Source organism: Struthio camelus, chromosome Z (genome assembly GCF_040807025.1).
Source record: "Struthio camelus isolate bStrCam1 chromosome Z, bStrCam1.hap1, whole genome shotgun sequence".
Taxonomy (NCBI): domain Eukaryota; kingdom Metazoa; phylum Chordata; class Aves; order Struthioniformes; family Struthionidae; genus Struthio; species Struthio camelus.
Genome location: NC_090982.1, coordinates 44342666 through 44360553, shown reverse-complemented (window position 1 = coordinate 44360553; position 17888 = coordinate 44342666). Strand labels below are relative to the sequence as shown.

General features: G+C 38.9%; 1 protein-coding gene across 9 annotated transcripts in view; it reads right to left on the bottom strand.

Moving 5' to 3' along the window:
• Nucleotides 1-17888, bottom strand: part of LOC104150980 (MCC regulator of WNT signaling pathway) — a 223396-nt gene that overhangs the window by 172435 nt on the left and 33073 nt on the right. For 8 of the 9 annotated variants that reach the window (XM_068927547.1, XM_068927549.1, XM_068927548.1 and 5 more), the window contains 2 exons: nucleotides 14232-14479; nucleotides 5-216 (listed from right to left, as the gene is read on the bottom strand). In XM_068927547.1, the coding sequence (XP_068783648.1) occupies nucleotides 5-216; nucleotides 14232-14479 (460 nt within the window). The remainder of the gene's footprint in view (nucleotides 1-4; nucleotides 217-14231; nucleotides 14480-17888) is intronic. The other variant, XM_068927552.1, reaches the window with a different exon arrangement.

The window sequence follows — 17888 nt, the reverse complement described above, 5'->3', positions numbered from 1 at the left end:
TTACAGTGTTGGCAAGTTCTAAATAACTTCCTCCAACAGAGCTGCTGAGATTTGACGCCTGAGATAGAAGCCTCTGCAGAGCAGCCTGTTGAATCACATTGCTTCCACCATATTCCAACAGCTTTTGTAGGGTAAAGTGACTCTGGAGGTCAGGGCTCTGAAGGTCTCTTGCTCCTGAATCGTATTCCCAGCTTTCTCTGGCTCCTGACAGGGCACCTAAAAAGCATAAATGGAAGAACAACTTAGTATGAGATGTGTATAAAGAATACAGGAATGAGCCTGCTTGCCTGTCCACAAAGAAAACAAAAGCAAATAGCTTCCCCAACATTATTCCACATCTTGCACATGCTGGCAAAGCCAGAAGAAAAAAAAAAAAAAACCCTAAGAACACTAAGAACACTTGCAACACATAGGCCATTTAACAAATTACAAGACTCAGGATAGAAAATAATAGCATTTGCATACATTATTTAGTAAGAGTAAAAATTGAATAATTTACAACAGCTACAAACCACAGAAAGAAAAAGTGTCAATTCATTCTTTCAGAATAAAGGGCAGCATTAGTCTAAGTACAAAACAGGAGAAACATCTACCTATTTTGTTCACTGAAGTAATATCAATAAAATTAATCTCCTACATGTGCAGTTTATCACCTTTTCATGTTAGCGCTGCCTTTCTTATTGATTACCTCAGGATTGCTTGTTATAGTTCAAGTTTCTAGGAAGTGTCAATCACCAGCTGTTTCATTACAAATAAGCACAAGAATACTATCATATATCTAGTGACAAGCAATGAACGCTTCACATAAACTTTTTGTACGATGAAGATGTAGGGTTACTAGTTCCTATTTGTCCATGTACAGCACTCCCAATTTCCTATAGTCAGAGATAGGGTTAAACCCCGAAACAAGAGATTTAACAACGTTTTCCAATTTTGTTTCATTGGTAACTACTTCATCCTTAGGTGTTTCTGCTTTCCACACAACTGACTCCTTTTAAAATGCTGCTATGTTTTATACTCAATAACCTCCTAAAACATTCCATAGTAGACGCTAAATTGTTTAATAACTCTGGGCAGCATGTACTATTTCATATGTAGACTAATGAAGATTATAAACAATTGACTTGTCCAAGAACACATTCTAAGTTAACAGAAAAGTCAACACAGAATTGAGATCTACAGGTAGAGCAAAACTGCAAATGCACCACACCATCAGCAAATAGTAATTGTCAGTAATGCTATCATCATAGCGCAAAAGCTTTCACTTCTTCACACAGCTATTTTCCCTCTCTGAAACATTGATTAGTATTCTAAGTGAGCGCTTACTAATCAGTGATTATTTCTTATTCAGTAAAATGCCAGGGAGCAGTAATATACCATATTATGAACAATTAGGAGAATGCCTTCCCTCCCCCAACCAAGAAAATTAAATTTGCAAATGTGCAAAGAGAAAAACAGCAAGAAGGGAGGCATGACAGCAACTAATCTGTAGCTTTAGATCAATACCTCTGTAAAGCAGCTATGCGTGACAAATCGACTTAAGAAATTCATAGGTGCTTTCCCTGGCTTACTGCAATGATAATATGCCAGTCTTTTAAAATATAATTAGAAAATAACAGAAAACAATTATTTTGTACTGACTACTAAGTACAAGATTACCTTTTGTCCTAATATAACTAACATGATTCATTATCACAGGTACAGGTAGTGATTAAAGATTAAGATTAATTCAGTTACTTTTACATCGAGACTACGCATCAGTGTACTTAATCTAAATACTTTCCGCAAGCTTTCCAAAACAGTCAAGCTAAGGTATTACTAATAGCTGTTTCCCATTCAAAGCATGACTACGTTACAGTGCGTGTATAGTGTACTAAGACTAGTGACAATGTACAATGTACAGTGTTAGGTATCTCTGCCCTCTCGTGGCTACAGCATCACAAAAAAAATTTCCTGCAACCAAGGGAGCTAAAGCAGCAGAGATGTTGTCTCAGGAGCCTAGGAATCAGTTCTGCCTTCTGCCAGCTAGACAAGGACACAGGAGACAACCAGGGTATCTGCGCAGGCACAGCCACAGAATTAAGAGAGTAGATTATACTATACAGATACTCGTTTTCACAGAGCTAAACATACGTTCAGCAAAGTATCTGCACTTTAAGTTTCTATTAGTCAAAAGACACTGGTCTGCAAAAGGGCTCACACCACTAATTACCTTAAAGTTAACAACATCAGCTTTTCCCAAAAGACCCAAGGGCTTTTTGTAGATTGTACCATCTGCTATAATACTGAACATACTTGTGACACTGTGCCAGCTCAGAAGTTACCTATCAGTCACAGATGGATACAACCCTCCAGGAAAGACATAAGAAAACTTCTTGAGTTAAAAATGGTTAAAAGTTCAACTAATTTAAAATACACATTCTAAAGGTGCAAGGAGAGATGACTGTTACGGAAGAAGACATTTCCGGTATTTTATTCTGGGTTTAATCACACCAAACATAAGATTTCTGTCTTAAAAGAAACAAAATTATTGTGGAAATTCCCAGGTAGTAAGCATGCAGCAGAAATGATGCTATTACAACCACAAAGCAGGAAAAAAAATTCAGTTGCACACTATTTATATCAGCCATGTAACAGAAAGGCATATCATTGTTTTTGAATTACATAAGCAGAGTTTCAATTACGCCGTAAGACAGCCAAATACACTCTTAATGGACTGAATGAATACACCAGACTTGTTTAAAAATGCAGCATAAAAATCAGTTTCTGATTAGGCAAGTCCTGGGACAGCCCAATCCATATGCTTATGCCCATGGAAGTGGGTAGTGGTTGGTTGTAAAGGGCTAAGGGCAAGTTCATGGGGGGGGGAAAAAAAAAGATCAACCAGAGAAAAATTCCTGTCCCATTTGCTATCTTCAGTCTTTCACAATTTAGAGAGAGAGCTACAAATAGAAGAAAAGGAAGAAATCCAGCAAATGTAGAGATAAAGACACATTATTAGCACCAAGAGTACCTTTATTTTCAAAGAAAGTACAGACAATTTCTAAACAAAATAGTTCCCCAACACCTGCAACAGGATATAAAAATTAGTTTAGCTAACACATCTGTAACTTGTCAGCTATTCTGTCTCGTGGTACAAACCCCAGAAAATAAGAGAAGTTCTGACATCCACAAATGGAAAACAGAAAAAGACTGAATTTAACTAATTGGAAAAAATACTACACTGCATACAGTGGAGACTCCTATACATTTAAAGGGTAAATGTCGACCTCAAAAAAATGATGCTTTGACCCAGTAGCATTTTCTACATAAATATTCTTTTGATTGATTTCCTAACATTACTAGCACTTATCTGTCTTGACCTGCAATTGATCCTGAGGAAATCTCCTGTTACAGCAAACATTCATGTACGAGGAAGCTTTTGTTTCTAGTGTTTTGTAGACTATCTAGAATAGGTCTGTACACACTACTAGCTGTAAGGTCAATCACATAAGCTTTGAGTTTTCCAGCTATCTGAAACATTTAAGATTCCTGTTTTGTAGGTTTTGCTGTTCATTCAGTTAGCCCCTGCTCTTAATTATTTACCTACAGTTTATATGTATTTAAACTTTTACACGTCTTATAACGTCACATCTATAAAAAGCAAAGAACAGTTCAGTCTGATCACAGCAAATGATGCATAGAAAGACGAGATTCCATGATCAAAGATATAGTTTCAGTTGCTGTTTAAAGTAATTTACAGCAATTCCCTTGACTAATGTAACTATGATGGGATACCCTGCCCATCTGCATTGAGACTTCTTGCTAGTTAATCTTCCTTTGCTCCCTGGAAAGCTCTCAGCAAGAAGATTCAGCCCTCAGGAGAGGATTCTGATGCTCTTGTGCCAGTGTTATCTCATCCTGTTAACTTGAAAGCAAATGCTATTTCATCTTCTCTAGAACAATTAACATTCTTTCTAGAAACCATGTACTCTGCAACAGGGAAACAGACGCCAACCGTAACTGCAAGTCTATCTGTACAGCCAGGCTTTTTGGTTTGGTGAAGGTCAGCTTTATCAGACACCTTACTGATGAACCCAGAATTCTGTGATTTTATTTCTGTTCTTAAAGTAGAAGAGATCATTCTTCAGGACAGTAGGGCACTGAAGCCACACTAGCTGCTGAAAGTATTTGGGATATCAGAGCAAGTCAGGTATTGCAAGAGTAGCCCTGTATCAACTTTTCGAATGAACCTGGCTTAAGAATGGCAAACATGAAGATAGTTCACGAGGTAAGAGGAGAGGAGTACAACCACCCACTAGGTCCCATAGCCACACCTTACTGGATGAGGACAGTCTTAACAGCAGAGATCCAAAGTCTGATCACTGATTACAGAAAATAATTTATAGGAGCACAAGGCACAGCTCTCAGTTTCTGGCAGAAACTTCCTTCCAGAGTCTGACGGTTTTAGTGCTGAGTGGGCAGACGGTTAACTCCTCTCTGCTCATTCTTAACCTCTGTTCTCAAAATCTATTTCAATCAGTCATAATTTTCTAATCAACAGCTGAATAAATATTTTATTTATTTTATTATCATAAACATCTCCTTCATGCCTTTGCACAAGTATATGACAACTACTGGAGATATTTTCCATCTGATTTCATGACCTTATTTCACACAACAGATCACCCAATGGGCATAAACAGGTAATAACTTTAAGCCATCGGTGACACTGCAGTTTTCTAAGGTGAGCCAGAGGTTTGCCCTCTTTTCCTTTCCTCTCACTACTCAAAATTTAGGCTCTGACTGACTGAAGACAGTTTTCTGCATTCCCTAAAGCATAATCTTACCCTAAGAATGACTATTTTTCGGCACACAAATCTTTTTATTTTGGGCTAATCTTTTATTTAACAATTAAAATGTGACAACCTCTTAAAAAGATTGGGAATTTTGACCACTTATTCTGCTACTCAAAGAAGGCAATGGGGATATTTCTGAAAAGCACTAGTCATTTCCAAGCTCCCTACTAACTTAATAATACATACACTTCTGGAGATAAAGGCACTACTGGGTGGAGGTAAAGACTTACAAAATTAACCAAAAATAGTCATTTCACATGAAGTAGTCAGTTGGGTAAGATGTCAAGGAGTAGGCCTAGCTATAAAAACGGGCTTGGGGGAGGAAATAAAGAGGAGTGGAGAATAACCCTTTGGACATTCGGACATCTAATTCCCATAAGCTGATGCAAAACTACAAAGGTCAAATGCATTTCAAAGAAAATTTAAAAGTTGAAGAGACTTCTAATTGTTCAAATAAGGTACAGTAAACAAAAACAACCGAAAATAAGCTGTGTTCCAAAGTCCAGAAGGGTCAACTTCATACTAAGCCAATCCAACCAGAGAAGTAAAAATTAAAAAGTCATATTTGGAGCTTACTAAAACTATTTCTGTTGTTTTCTCTATAACGGAATGTAAACTTTCTCACATTCTGCTGTCTGTGATATTTTTCCCAGAAGAGCTATAAGAAACTAACAAGGAAGGGGAGGATGAATGAATAAATATCCTTTTGGATTCTCAAGAACCTTCTGGCAGAACTGTTTGTGTCTGGAATAGAAATAAAACCCACTTAAAACCACAAGGAGGTAACTACAAAAGGCTCTGTGCAAGTCAGGGAACCCACTCCCATGCAGGAACCAAAGACCACGAGCTCCAGCTTCACTGTCAGTGGTTACAGTACTGTACATGACCTAGGCCTCTCAGAGTAACTATGTTTCCTATTTAACAGGAAATATACTCTAAAAATCTATTCATTTATTTTAAATCAGATTACAAAACAATTTGAAAGATAACATGGCAGCAAATATATGCAAATAAAAATGATCAAAACTTAAGACTGTCAAAAACTGAGGATTTTAGTCCACAAGTTCAGACAAATATCTGCCCTTCTCACAAAAACAAATTCCATCCATTTTTGGAATATCAACATATAGACTTTCTGATAAAAAACAAATCAGCCAACCACGCTGCTCAATGAAACACGCACTCCTCTTGTTTCTATACTACCCACCATCAAGAGTGCGGGAGTACAGGTTTTCCAGTCCTAGTTGCAAGACTCCCAGAACCTGAGTTTCCAGATTCTTCACACTGTCGCAGGGACCTGAAATTCCTTGGATTTGAGAGGCAGTGCACACCATCTGACTTCTCAACATTGACCCTGAAAGCCAAAGGGCCTACACCACTTGAGCCAGCAAGAAGCAAGACAAATGTCAGAATACTTTACACACCACCAAAGCTGCTACCTCCACAAAATACCTCAGTTTTTACAACAGGAATTTCTCTACAAAAAATTTTTGATCAACTCTTGTCATTATATTCCAGACTAAAAGAAGAGCAGCTTTTTTATTCCCAAGAGGACTACTGCTTTACCACCTGCAACACAGAGAAATGTACTCTTCAGTTGCGTCTGCTGACAACGTAGTAGCTTCCTACACACTGCTCAACTAACTATATGCCAGGAAAGCATACATCTGGGACCCATCCCAATCATTTCCTTCAAATAAGCATTTCAGGACATCAAGATAAAAATACTTTAACTACAGCGGAGCTTAGAGTTTAGAAATAAATTCTACTTATTATTGCTATTCCATATAGCTACAAATCACCTCTCACACACAGATGGTGAGAATGTTTATTTAAAAATACAGAAAGTTTTCTCTTAAATATGCATTACTAGTTCTAGGAGAATTTAGAATAAAGTTTTTGAAAAAAGACTGCACAGGTATGTTTTTTAAAATGCACTCTCAAGTCACCACCCAGTCCTAGAAAAACTTTTCATCAGAACTTTTGCAGAAGGCTTCTACAATGGCCCAGAAGGAAACAATTTGCTCTGGGAGGAGCAGTTACGGAAGATGCACTAAATTTTGAGAATCACTCTACGCCTAGCCTGTTGCATCACCACCAGATCTTGTTCTTCCCACCATACCCATATCTGGTTTGATGAACGCCGCACAGAAGACACTATGTTAGGCTATGTTATTTCTGCCCTTTTCTCCTTAGGATTGGAAGCGAGGATAACAAGCTCTAAAGGAAGGAAACCATAGCTAAACCCCATCCAGATTAAATAAGGCAACATACTCCAGGGGATAAATCTGTTTTATGAAATTATCTAAGGGGAGAAATGAACCAAGTCAATAGTTTTTGCTCCAAGAAGGAAAAGACTTGAACCTCTTAGAAAAATGCATCTGACACCTCTGATAATTTTTGCTTAGACTTAGCATTTTCTAAATAGCTTAGAGAAGAAATCCCCAAAACACTTTTAGATCATGCCAAGACAAGCAAGAATACTTCGAAAGGGTACGAGCAGCATTTTATATGCCATGAGTTACACCATGAACATGAACCGCAATGCACAAGTCTGACATGCACTTTTGAAGAAGCAGTATTATTTTCTCTCATATTTCAGTTTTCTCTGTATATGATGGAGCCTCCCTAACCTCCATTTTAGATGCTCTCAATTTGGATCTGACCTTAATTCACATGCACCAAACCAAGCAAACAAAACATCCTCATTGCATTGCTTGTTGCTCTAGGAACTGTAATAGTTCAGATCTACATTGGTAACACTAGAGGTGGGCAAGGTGGAGAGTACGTCACCACATTAGTTAGGAGAGGAGAAGCAGAAACGTTCTGCAAGACAATCCTTATTTTACAGAAGCCGGGGAGTGGGCTGTATCAACATGCTCCTCCCTAAAGAGCACCAGCCAAATGAAGCACAGCCTCTCTGAACGCCTTTGGTTCCTCAAGCTTACTAGAGTTCGTGTAGAAAGCACAGCTGGGACCAAAGTAATCAAATGATGCTGGAACCTAGTTTCACACTCCATTTGACAAGCCACACCTCCACGTCTTGCTGCTGGGGTTGGCTAAAAAGCATAGACAGCACTTGATCGTGCAGGAATGTTAGTCTCGAACGAGCCAGAGCTGTGGTGCTCTGCAGAGCTGTGCGGTGCTCAGAAGGCCATAGATCAAGGCTCCAGCGCTAGCTGCATGCTCGTGTCTCGGCCAGCCCTTACTTGCACTGGCTCTTGGTAGCAGCAACTGTACCAACTCTTCCAGGTTTCTCCCTGCAGGCATGCTGTGCCCCAGTCAGTCTTTCTTCCCCCTTCCCTCCAACTTTTTAAATATATTTGGTAATTTCAAAGACATTTATAGCAGCATCAAAGTCTCAAAGACACTAAATTCCTACAAATTCCGTGGAAAGTAACACTAAGAGAGCCTATTAGTGCTCCCGCTGAGGAGAAAAAAAAAAAAAGCGCAACGTGAGCTCAACTTCTACTATATGCGCCAGGAAAAACAACAACAAAAACACAGAAGGTGGCCACGCAAAGGAAAAGAAGTTACTTCTTCACGTAACACAAAGGTACGCTGTGGAAATTCTGGCTGCAGGACATTGTGAATGTGAGAGAGCTGCATGAGTTCCAAGATACATTTCTGGAAGACAGTATCACAGAGGGAGGGAAAAGGGAAGATGAGCAAGTGTGTGAGCAAGTGCATGCGCATGCATGCAACTGTCTCTGGTTCAAAGCCCCTGAACTGAAATTCAGCCGTGCATGCCCTATTCTAATAACCTTCTCAAAGCATTTGCTTTTCGTCACTCTAAGAGGTAGTACACCACTTCAGAAGAATCTTTGGTCTGATGCAGTACAGCTGTCATGATTATATGAATGCACGAACCATCAGAAAGCTTCAGTCCAGGTTTGTGCCCTATAAGACATCAGGGAACCCATTCTTCAGGAAAGACTTCCATTTTGCACAGGTTCATTGCTATTTAATACCCAGTATACTATCCACTCAGCTTTTAATATGAAGGTCAATCAACTGTCAAATATAAATTCCTTGGAAAACCAGCTTCATTTGTTCTGCTGCTCATAGAACTAACTGCTTTAAGTTTCTACCAAAAAACTTATATTCTCCTTCTCAGCACAGAAACAGCAGCATCGAAGGAATATTTAAAAGCAAAAAACTGAACCACTTATAATTAATCTAAGTTCATACGCAGTTAAACTCGGCCTAAGAGACTTTCACATTAAATAACCCTAGCGTGAAACTTTGCTCAGAAGCCTCAAGAAGAAACTGCAGCACTCCTACAGGTCCGTATGAGCTCTAACTCCATAGCACTTAATTAAATATAGCCTAAATAAATCTAATCACTGCATCAACTTCTTGAAAGCAATTTGGTCAAACACAGAGCCAACGCAAGGGAAAAGCAATGGTTTTCTGCCCCAACTGGCCTGCTTCTCATACTTACCCATAAGCTTAATTTGAGACCGAATTTCTGCCATTGTTTTGAGTTATTCTCATGCCTGATATATGATGTAAATAAGTTACCATATCAGATTTTCAAGGAACTGCCTTTTAGTAAAGAGAACAGGGGAGCTGGCTACAAATTAATTACTAATCACTATCCTAGAGTGAAAGACTGCTTATGGATTCTGGTTTTCATAACTGTTTACCTAGCATATGAAATCAGATCAGCAGGTACAGAAAAATCACTCATCTGCCTGAAGAAAGAATTTACTGATAAACTACCTCATTTTGTTCACCCTCAAAAACAACAGATACTATAAACAGGCTATCTTTATCATGGGAAAAAAAAAAAGGCGATTTGCCATTTGGAGGCTGACCCGCTGGCAAGCAGCTCTGCAGAGAAGGACCTGGGAGACCTGGTGGACAGCAAGTTGACCATGAGGCAGCAATATGCCCTTGTGGCCAAGAAGGCCAATGGGATCCTGGGGTGCTTTAGGCAGAGTGTTGCCGGCAGGTCGAGGGAGGTGATCCTGCCCGTCTACTCAGCCCTGCTGAGGCCTCCCCTGGAGTACTGTGTCCAATTCTGGGCTCCCCAATACAAGAGAGAGAGAGAGCTACTGGAGCAAGCCCAGCGGAGGGCTACTAAGATGGCGAAGGGACTGGAGCACCTCTCCTCTGAAGAAAGGCTGAGAGAGCTGGGCCTGTTCAGCCTGGAGAAGAGAAGACTGAGGGGGGATCTCATCAACGTGTACAAGTATCTGAAGGGAGGGCGTCAAGAGGATGGGGCCGGCCTGTTCTCCGTGATGCCCCGCGATAGGACGAGAGGCAACGGGCACAAGCTGCAACACAGGAAGTTCCATCCGAACGTGAGGAAAAACTTCTTTACGGTGAGGGTGACTAAGGACTGGAATAGGTTGCTCAGTGAGGTTGTGGAGTCTCCGTCCTTGGGAGATATTCAAAAGCCGTCTGGACACGATCCTGGGCAATGTGCTCTAGGTGACCCTGCTTGAGCAGGGGGGTTGGACTAGATGATCGCGAGAGGTCCCTTCCAACCTCAACCGTTCTGTGGTTCTGTGATTTATCTGTAAAGAGCTAGACAAATCTATACAACATATAACAAATATAAATCTAATTCTAGCTTTCACATAAAACATTTAAAACCATACAACATTGAAAAAACTGACAGAAGCCATACCTATTCAGCTAACTTCCTGCCTTAAATCATTAGAGGTATGGTTCTGCTGTATTACAAGGCTGCATTTGCTAAGTGATCCATCTCCATCAGTGGACAGATTATTCACACAGATTTAAGGTGCCTATCACTGCACCTCTGTCTCCAAAACTGGGAACTGTATCAACAGATCTCATTCAGCCGAAATTCTTCCTGTATTTCCTCCTGAAGTGATACATCAAGGAGTCAGGTTAGCATACAGTCATTGCAAGACTCTAACAATACTTTCAAAAGTTTTTTTATTCATTTTTATTATATTTTAAATAATGTCAAAAGAATATTAAATTAACAGAGTTCACATTCAATTTCATTTGCATGAAAATCACTAGTTAGTAATTGGAAATTAATGTCAAGTTTCCCACTGAGTTTAGTGGTGCAGAGTAAGTAGCAAAATATATTATAACATACCTGAGTTGCTGATATTCAAGCAGCAAAAAAACATCATCTAATAACTCGAAAAGTGTCCTTAGTCAGGCATTTGAATATAAGATTAATTTTTTAAATCTAGTCTTACACTCTCTCATTTGATTGCCAAGCTGGCAGAAACAGATATGGGTTTAGCTTACTCGGCACATATATGACTGGGTATTAAGAAACTTGCATCTTGACTAAAATCCAGTCTACTTACTTTTGCATCCCACCTGGGAACACAGGAGAAGAAATATTTCGGGGGGGCAAAATTATTAGAATAACTTTTCATCAATGATAAAAAGTGACAGATGAGAAAAAAGTTCAATAATAATTTAAAAGTAATTATTTCTTAGGACTTTTCCAGTTACCACTCTACTTCATAATGAAGTGTAATAATTATAAGTAATATATATTTTTTAAAGATATACACATCAATTTTCACACTCTGTGAAGGATCTGTGTACATCTACAAGAAAAGCCTGCACAAAATCCTGTCTGACTGGTAACCTCTGTAGAGTCACATACAAACTTGCAGTGTAAAAAGCCTCATCAGAGAAGCTAGATTCTTTTGCTTCAGATAACCAGGATTGCTGCTGCTCAGTGCCAATTAAATGGATTTGGAATTTTTGTAATTTATGCACTCCATATGGATACATGATAAAAGCTTTCAAAGGATAACAGCTGCTCACACATCACAGGGAAACAAGTCTTGAGAAAAGGCCTATAAACAGCCTTTGAAGATAACTTATTAAAAACAGTGTACCGTTGGCAAAACAAAACAAAACAAAAAATCCAAAACAAAAACACAAAACAAAGAGCATCTATCAAGTTTATATGTATGTTTTAGCATACCACCATGTCTCCTATCTTAAACATTTGGAAAGCAATAGCAAGCTGACCAGCATAATAGAATCAACACTCTGATCACTAACAAGACTGCATACATGATCCCCCAAAGACTTGAAAGGCATGGAAGCACACGCAGCTTGTAAGTCAAGCTTCACTGTAGGTACCATTCCCCTGCTTTCGTTACGTTCATGCTCTGTTCAGTGTTTACATTACTGAGTTACACTATAGTAGCGTTTTCTGGCCTCTTTAAGAAAAGATCTGTAGAACATCTTAGGCAGTGCTGCCACAATGGTTTTCTTTTACAACCAAATAAAAAACAGTTGCATTCTGGGTGTCATTATTTTTATTTCTTCCTACTCTGTTTTTTGTTTATGTGGGGGAACATGTCCATGTATTTTCCAATTATGAGCAAGTCTTACAAAATCTGCAAGAGTCAAGCCAGGGCAAGCACAGAAAGCATGAACTTTCTATAGGTTTAAAACTACAGTATGGCAAAGTCAGGCTTCATGAGCATGGCACAGAACATACCTTCAAAACTACTCCTGAGATCAATCAACTTTTGAAAGAAAAATTATCAAGAGAAATATGACTTATCAACTAAAAAAATGCATTAGATCTCCCTTGTATAACAAAAAGACATTAGTAAACAGGGGGAGGAGGAAAAAAAAAAAAAAGGAGTATGGATTGTCCTGGGAGCAATGGGGACATCAATAAATTTGAATGTTCATCACATGGCAGTATTTTTTTAGCAGCAGTTAATAACATTTCTTTGTGGGATGCATTTGGGGACTGTAATAAACAGCTTCCTCCTGTAAAGTTTAGGACACGTCTTTTATTACAATCCCTATTTATGAGGCAGAATTGTCTAAGAAAGTTTTAAAACACAAGTTGCTAGAAACCTCTGAAAGCTAGAGGAAGACAGCAAACAGGGGCAGTGTGTATGGCTGTTTGGGGGCAGAAGTGTTCTTCTCTTTTCCAAAAAGAAAAACGCATCTGTGGCAGTACTGAAAAAAAAAGGCCAATATAAAAAGGGCAGTAAAGATAATTATGTATGTGAGCTGTGAAACATACATCATCCTTAATCCAGTAAAAAAAAAGAAAGTAGGAGCCATCTGGGTTTTAAAGTGTTGTTTGATACAGCTCCTGGAGAAGAGTCATGGGTTGGAAAGGCAATTAAGGCCAAGGATTCTGAAGAAGCAGTGCAGACAGTGATAGAGAATGGGAACTGGAGTTTCATAACTAAGGAGTTAATCCTCTTGTACTTCATATATGCACACATATAAACATACACACACACACACGAAGGAGAAACAGAAGAAATACTGACTACAACAACATGACTATGAAAACAAGTAAAAGAGATCAGATAGCGAAGAAGAAATAGAGCTGTGAAACAGATCTGAGGGTAAAGTATACTCTTAACTTAAATTGAGACACTTGCAAAGAAAGAATACTGTGATGATTAACGGAGGATCTGTCATTAACAGAGTATTTAAAAAAAAAAAATCTAAGCTCGTGTACTCTGAACAAATAAAAAAGGTTGAGGGGATACAGAAATCTCTAAGTACATTCAAAGGTTGATGGCTGCCTTCTGAAGCACGGGCATGGGTCAGCTCCTAGATCATGGATCCGCTGTCATATTTAGCTAGTACCCACCTGCTGCAGGGAGCCAGAGCACTGACAACATCCTCAGGCCTTTCTGCAGCACCTTGCGTTTGCGGAGCTGGCCTCAGAAGCTGTTGTCTTCTAGTCTCTTGCATTTGTTATAGGGCGAAAGGAAGCATTTTGGAGGTGTAAACCTTTCCAATCTAACGATGGTTGATCACAATGCTAGAGAGGACCAGACTCAGTAACACAGGCAATTCCTTCCTATGTCCTGCGTTCCTGCACATAGCATGGGAAGGGTTTTTTTGCTGACTTTTTTGCATGGAGGGAGGAAGGATTACAAATTACAAAAGGAAAGAAGAACATTTGTATTCTCTAAATCTCAAGGAATTTCCAGCCCTCAGATCCTCAAGTAAGTAGATCAATTTTCTAAAGCATCCCAGAATCACCCACACTCCTACAGTATATTATATCTCAAAGACATGAGACTAAGATTATTTGTCTCCTTGCTTTTAATATTTCTACCTACCTGTCTGGGCTTTTCAGCCAATGAAGAGCTCGCTAGGTCTTCAGTTACCTGCTGAGCTCTGCAACTCCTGCCTTTTCAAGGAAGATTGTTGTCTTCAACAACTAGGGCTTTCAGAAGAGGATGTTCTGCACACATGCTAGTCCACATAAAGGATGGCTAGACAATAACAATATAACAGCACTCTAATGTATGAGGAAATCATGCCAAAGCATATTCGTAAAATCCTTCAGGTGAAATCCTGATGCCAGTAAAAATGATAGCAAAACTCTCAGGAGTTTACCTCTTCTTAGATCACACCAGCAGAATATTTAAAAGGCATACCTACCTAAACTGTTATCACTGCTAGTCGGCCAGGAAGCTATCCTGTCCCGTAAATTTTTCTTCTTAAAAGATTCATTCGATTTCACAGAAAGCTCCACTTCCTCCTTCCTGATTTCTCGCACCAGTTGCATGCGGCACTGACTAAAATCTTGAAAGGAAATTTTTCCATTTTCATCTGCTCCCAGCTGGTGCATGATCTCAGCGACAGACTCTTCCATATTCAGCTGGCGGCAAACCATCAGCAAGTCATTCCTGAGGACGTTTTTAGAGGGAGAATGGGGGGAGGGGAGGGATGAAAAGGTAGGGAAGATGGGGTGAGAGAAGGGGAAAAAAAAAAAGAAAAGAGAGAGCAATTTAGTTTAGAAGAAAAGGAATGCTAACTCTGTTTAATCTGGCAATGCATTAACACACAGACGCTTAAACTCAACGGGTCAACTATGATTTTTGTCCAAACCATAAGGGTGACAACAGAGTTCAACAGAGAAAGACCACAGAAAAACAGGCAACATTTTTCTTTAAGCATTAACCTTATTTTCTTTTGTCATTAAACAGCAGTATGTTAAATAGGAAAAATCCAAGAAGGACAAAGAAAATACAGTCAGAAAGGAAATAATACTTTGAATAACTGGCTTCAAGCCTGTCCCCAAACGTTCTGACTAAAAAAACCTCTTAAGAATCTTCCTTGGTCCAACTGTTTAAACGAAAGTCACAAAACGAGGAGGAGGTAGCACTCTGAAAAGTACTCTAACACTAAGTTTCAGAGGTCAAAAGATAGTTGCAACCAAATCAACAGGAAAGATACTTCCAAAATACAATACATTTACAAATTTGTACAGAGCGCTATTAGGATGGATGCATGCAAATAACCCTAAACATACTGGGGGGGGGAGGGGGGGAGAGGGGGAGGGGGGGGAGAGGGAAGACATTGCAAAAGACTGGGGCCAATGCCATTTTCAGTTTTGTCTGAGAAGAAAAGAACTTTCAGCACATAACTTAGACTCAATCTGAGGGAGAAAATTATTCTGAGGAGAAAATATTGAGGTGCTCGTTTCCCAGATTACTAAATAATGGTGAATAACCATTAACAAATCCACTCAAGGAACAAGAGTAAAGAATGCATTGTAAGTGGACTATTAGACAAACATCTGATAGTCTCCAATAATGACACAGGCCCAGCTCAGTGAAATATTTAAATAACTTGCTGCATCAAAGACTAAATCAATCCCTCAAAAAAGGGAGGTTCTCTTTGAATGCCAAACGGTCATACTGCCTTTTTCAAAATGTAAACCATTAAAAACAAAAAAAAACCTTGCTGTTCTTGTGTAAGCGCAACATTGCAACTGTAAGCCAAGACTGCACTGTCTTCCTGAGCATACAGAGAAAGTGCATCTCTTCCTTTCCAGACGCTCACAGTTTTCCCAAGCAGCATATAGACAAGTTTGGTAGATTGAGGCCTGCCTCATTCCCCTGCTACTTAAAACAAAAATCATCTACTCACAAAAGGGAGAGTCAAAGACTCATTTTCTTCCTCTTTTCTTTCTATTCCCCTCCCACTCAGGGAATATCCTACTTTACAGAGTGAGGGGTATGGGACAGAGCAGGAAAGAAAACGTTGAAACCTCTTCTCCAGCAACTAAAGGAAGATAGATGTATTATTTGTCAAATGCCAACTAGTTAGACCCTAAAAAGAAACGTGACCCAATTTACATCTGAAGCAACAGCTGCTCTGAACTACCAAGATTTCCTTGGCGCCTCATTCTATCTGATTTCAAAGTTTAAAAAATTGCCACTATTTTGGCACTTTCACACTTTGCTATTTCTTTCCCTCCACCTTTTTCTGAAATACTTTTTGTTTTGGACTGCCACAACATTATCAGTGATTCATAGCACAAACGGTATAAGTACTTCATGGCTTTTTTTAATCTGTTACTCATTTTTATGCCATACAAAACCTTTCCACAGGAAGAAAGAATTGTGTAACAGAATTAGTATTATATGAATTATTATTATTTTTAGTACTATCAGAATTTCAGCGCTAGTATCTGAACATCATTCAAAAGTTTCTGTAAATACCATAAAGTATCCAAAAGTCTTGCATCAAATGTTACATTAAAGCCTTTTAATATCACAACCAATGTCCATCTGTCGTATAGAAAAGAAGTCACACTTCAGACGGAGCTTTGGAAGTCTGTTCCATGCAGTAAATCCAGAACAGATGCCCAAACAGACATCTTGGCAGAGATGTTTATAGTGAAACTGGTATACAATAAATAAATAGATAAGCCATGTTATGACTATGTATTTTAGCGCCCTCCCCCCCACCCCCGCCAAAATCTCCACTTAGGATAACAAATGATTTTATTATGAGAGACTTGAACTACATTACACATGCCAAATCTAAATGATTGATAATTGTAGTTAACATTTCTATAAGAGTGTTGATTAGCTTTTTAAGTGGCTGAGAAAATAATAATAATAATAATAATAATAATAATAATAATAATAATAATAAAATCTTACTATGGCTCAGTTCCCTGGTTTTAAAAATTAAAATAATTCAGACCAATCTCACAAGGGTGTTGTAAAGATAAGGAACACCAGGCATTCAAATTTTCACAAGAGGAACCACACGTGCAACTAAGCTATGCCTTACACTAGCAACTTAAAGTGAAATTAGCCTGCATATCAGGGGCCAACAGTTATATCTGAATTAACCCCCAACCTTAAGCAGAGTAGTGATGTGATAAGATTGGCAGCAACTACTTAACTACAGCAACAAATGTTTTGATAGCTATTTACAAAGGAACGGTGAATGTACTTAATGATACGTGTTCTAACATCAGAATAGATGTAGCATCACAGACTTTCGGAGTGCCCAGAGGCGGACTAATCTTTGGAATAAGGACAAAAAGGGAAAAGCAGTGTACAGTGATCCTATCAGGGGCTCCCAAGACAAAGGGCTGCTGCCCTAGTCTCAGAAGAGCCATTTTGCCACAGATAAGTGGGAGGAGGCTGTGGCACTAGTGGAGTGCTTTACGCTCAGTTGTCAATGACAACCACAAGTCTCTGTCACCAGCATTTCCGTAAGGCTCACAAAATACATCTCCAAATTAATGTTTGCTTCCTGACCTTCAAAAGGTTTGTCAGTGCTGAGCTGTGCTCAGCTGAGCTCCCTCCAACCATGCAGATATTAACTAAATGTCATTTGTAACTTCTGCAGTTTGAAGACATAGCCTGAAACAAACTATAGAAGCATGAGCAAAGATGTAATGAATTACAAAGAGCACGAAATCAGAGATTACCGAAGTAACTTGGGACTACCAGTACTACTGAAAACAGATTCCGTTTACTCAGGACAAACCAATCTGAAATGACAACAGCTTTCCTAATCTCCATCTACAAACATTATCAAAATGTTTTTTTCTGTTTTTAATAAAGAAAAATATTTTCTGTTTACATGCTACAAACATTCCCTTGTACATCTACAGGAGTTTCTCCATGTAAACATCTGCCTGTTGAGAAGCACAACTAATTGGAACTTCTAGTAGCTTAAAAAAAAAAATTAGTCTCAAAAACATTCTGAAATACAAAAAATTTTGAGAACATCAAATTCTACAAAGAGCAATTACAACATCAGGGGATCCTACTGCAGATGAAACAA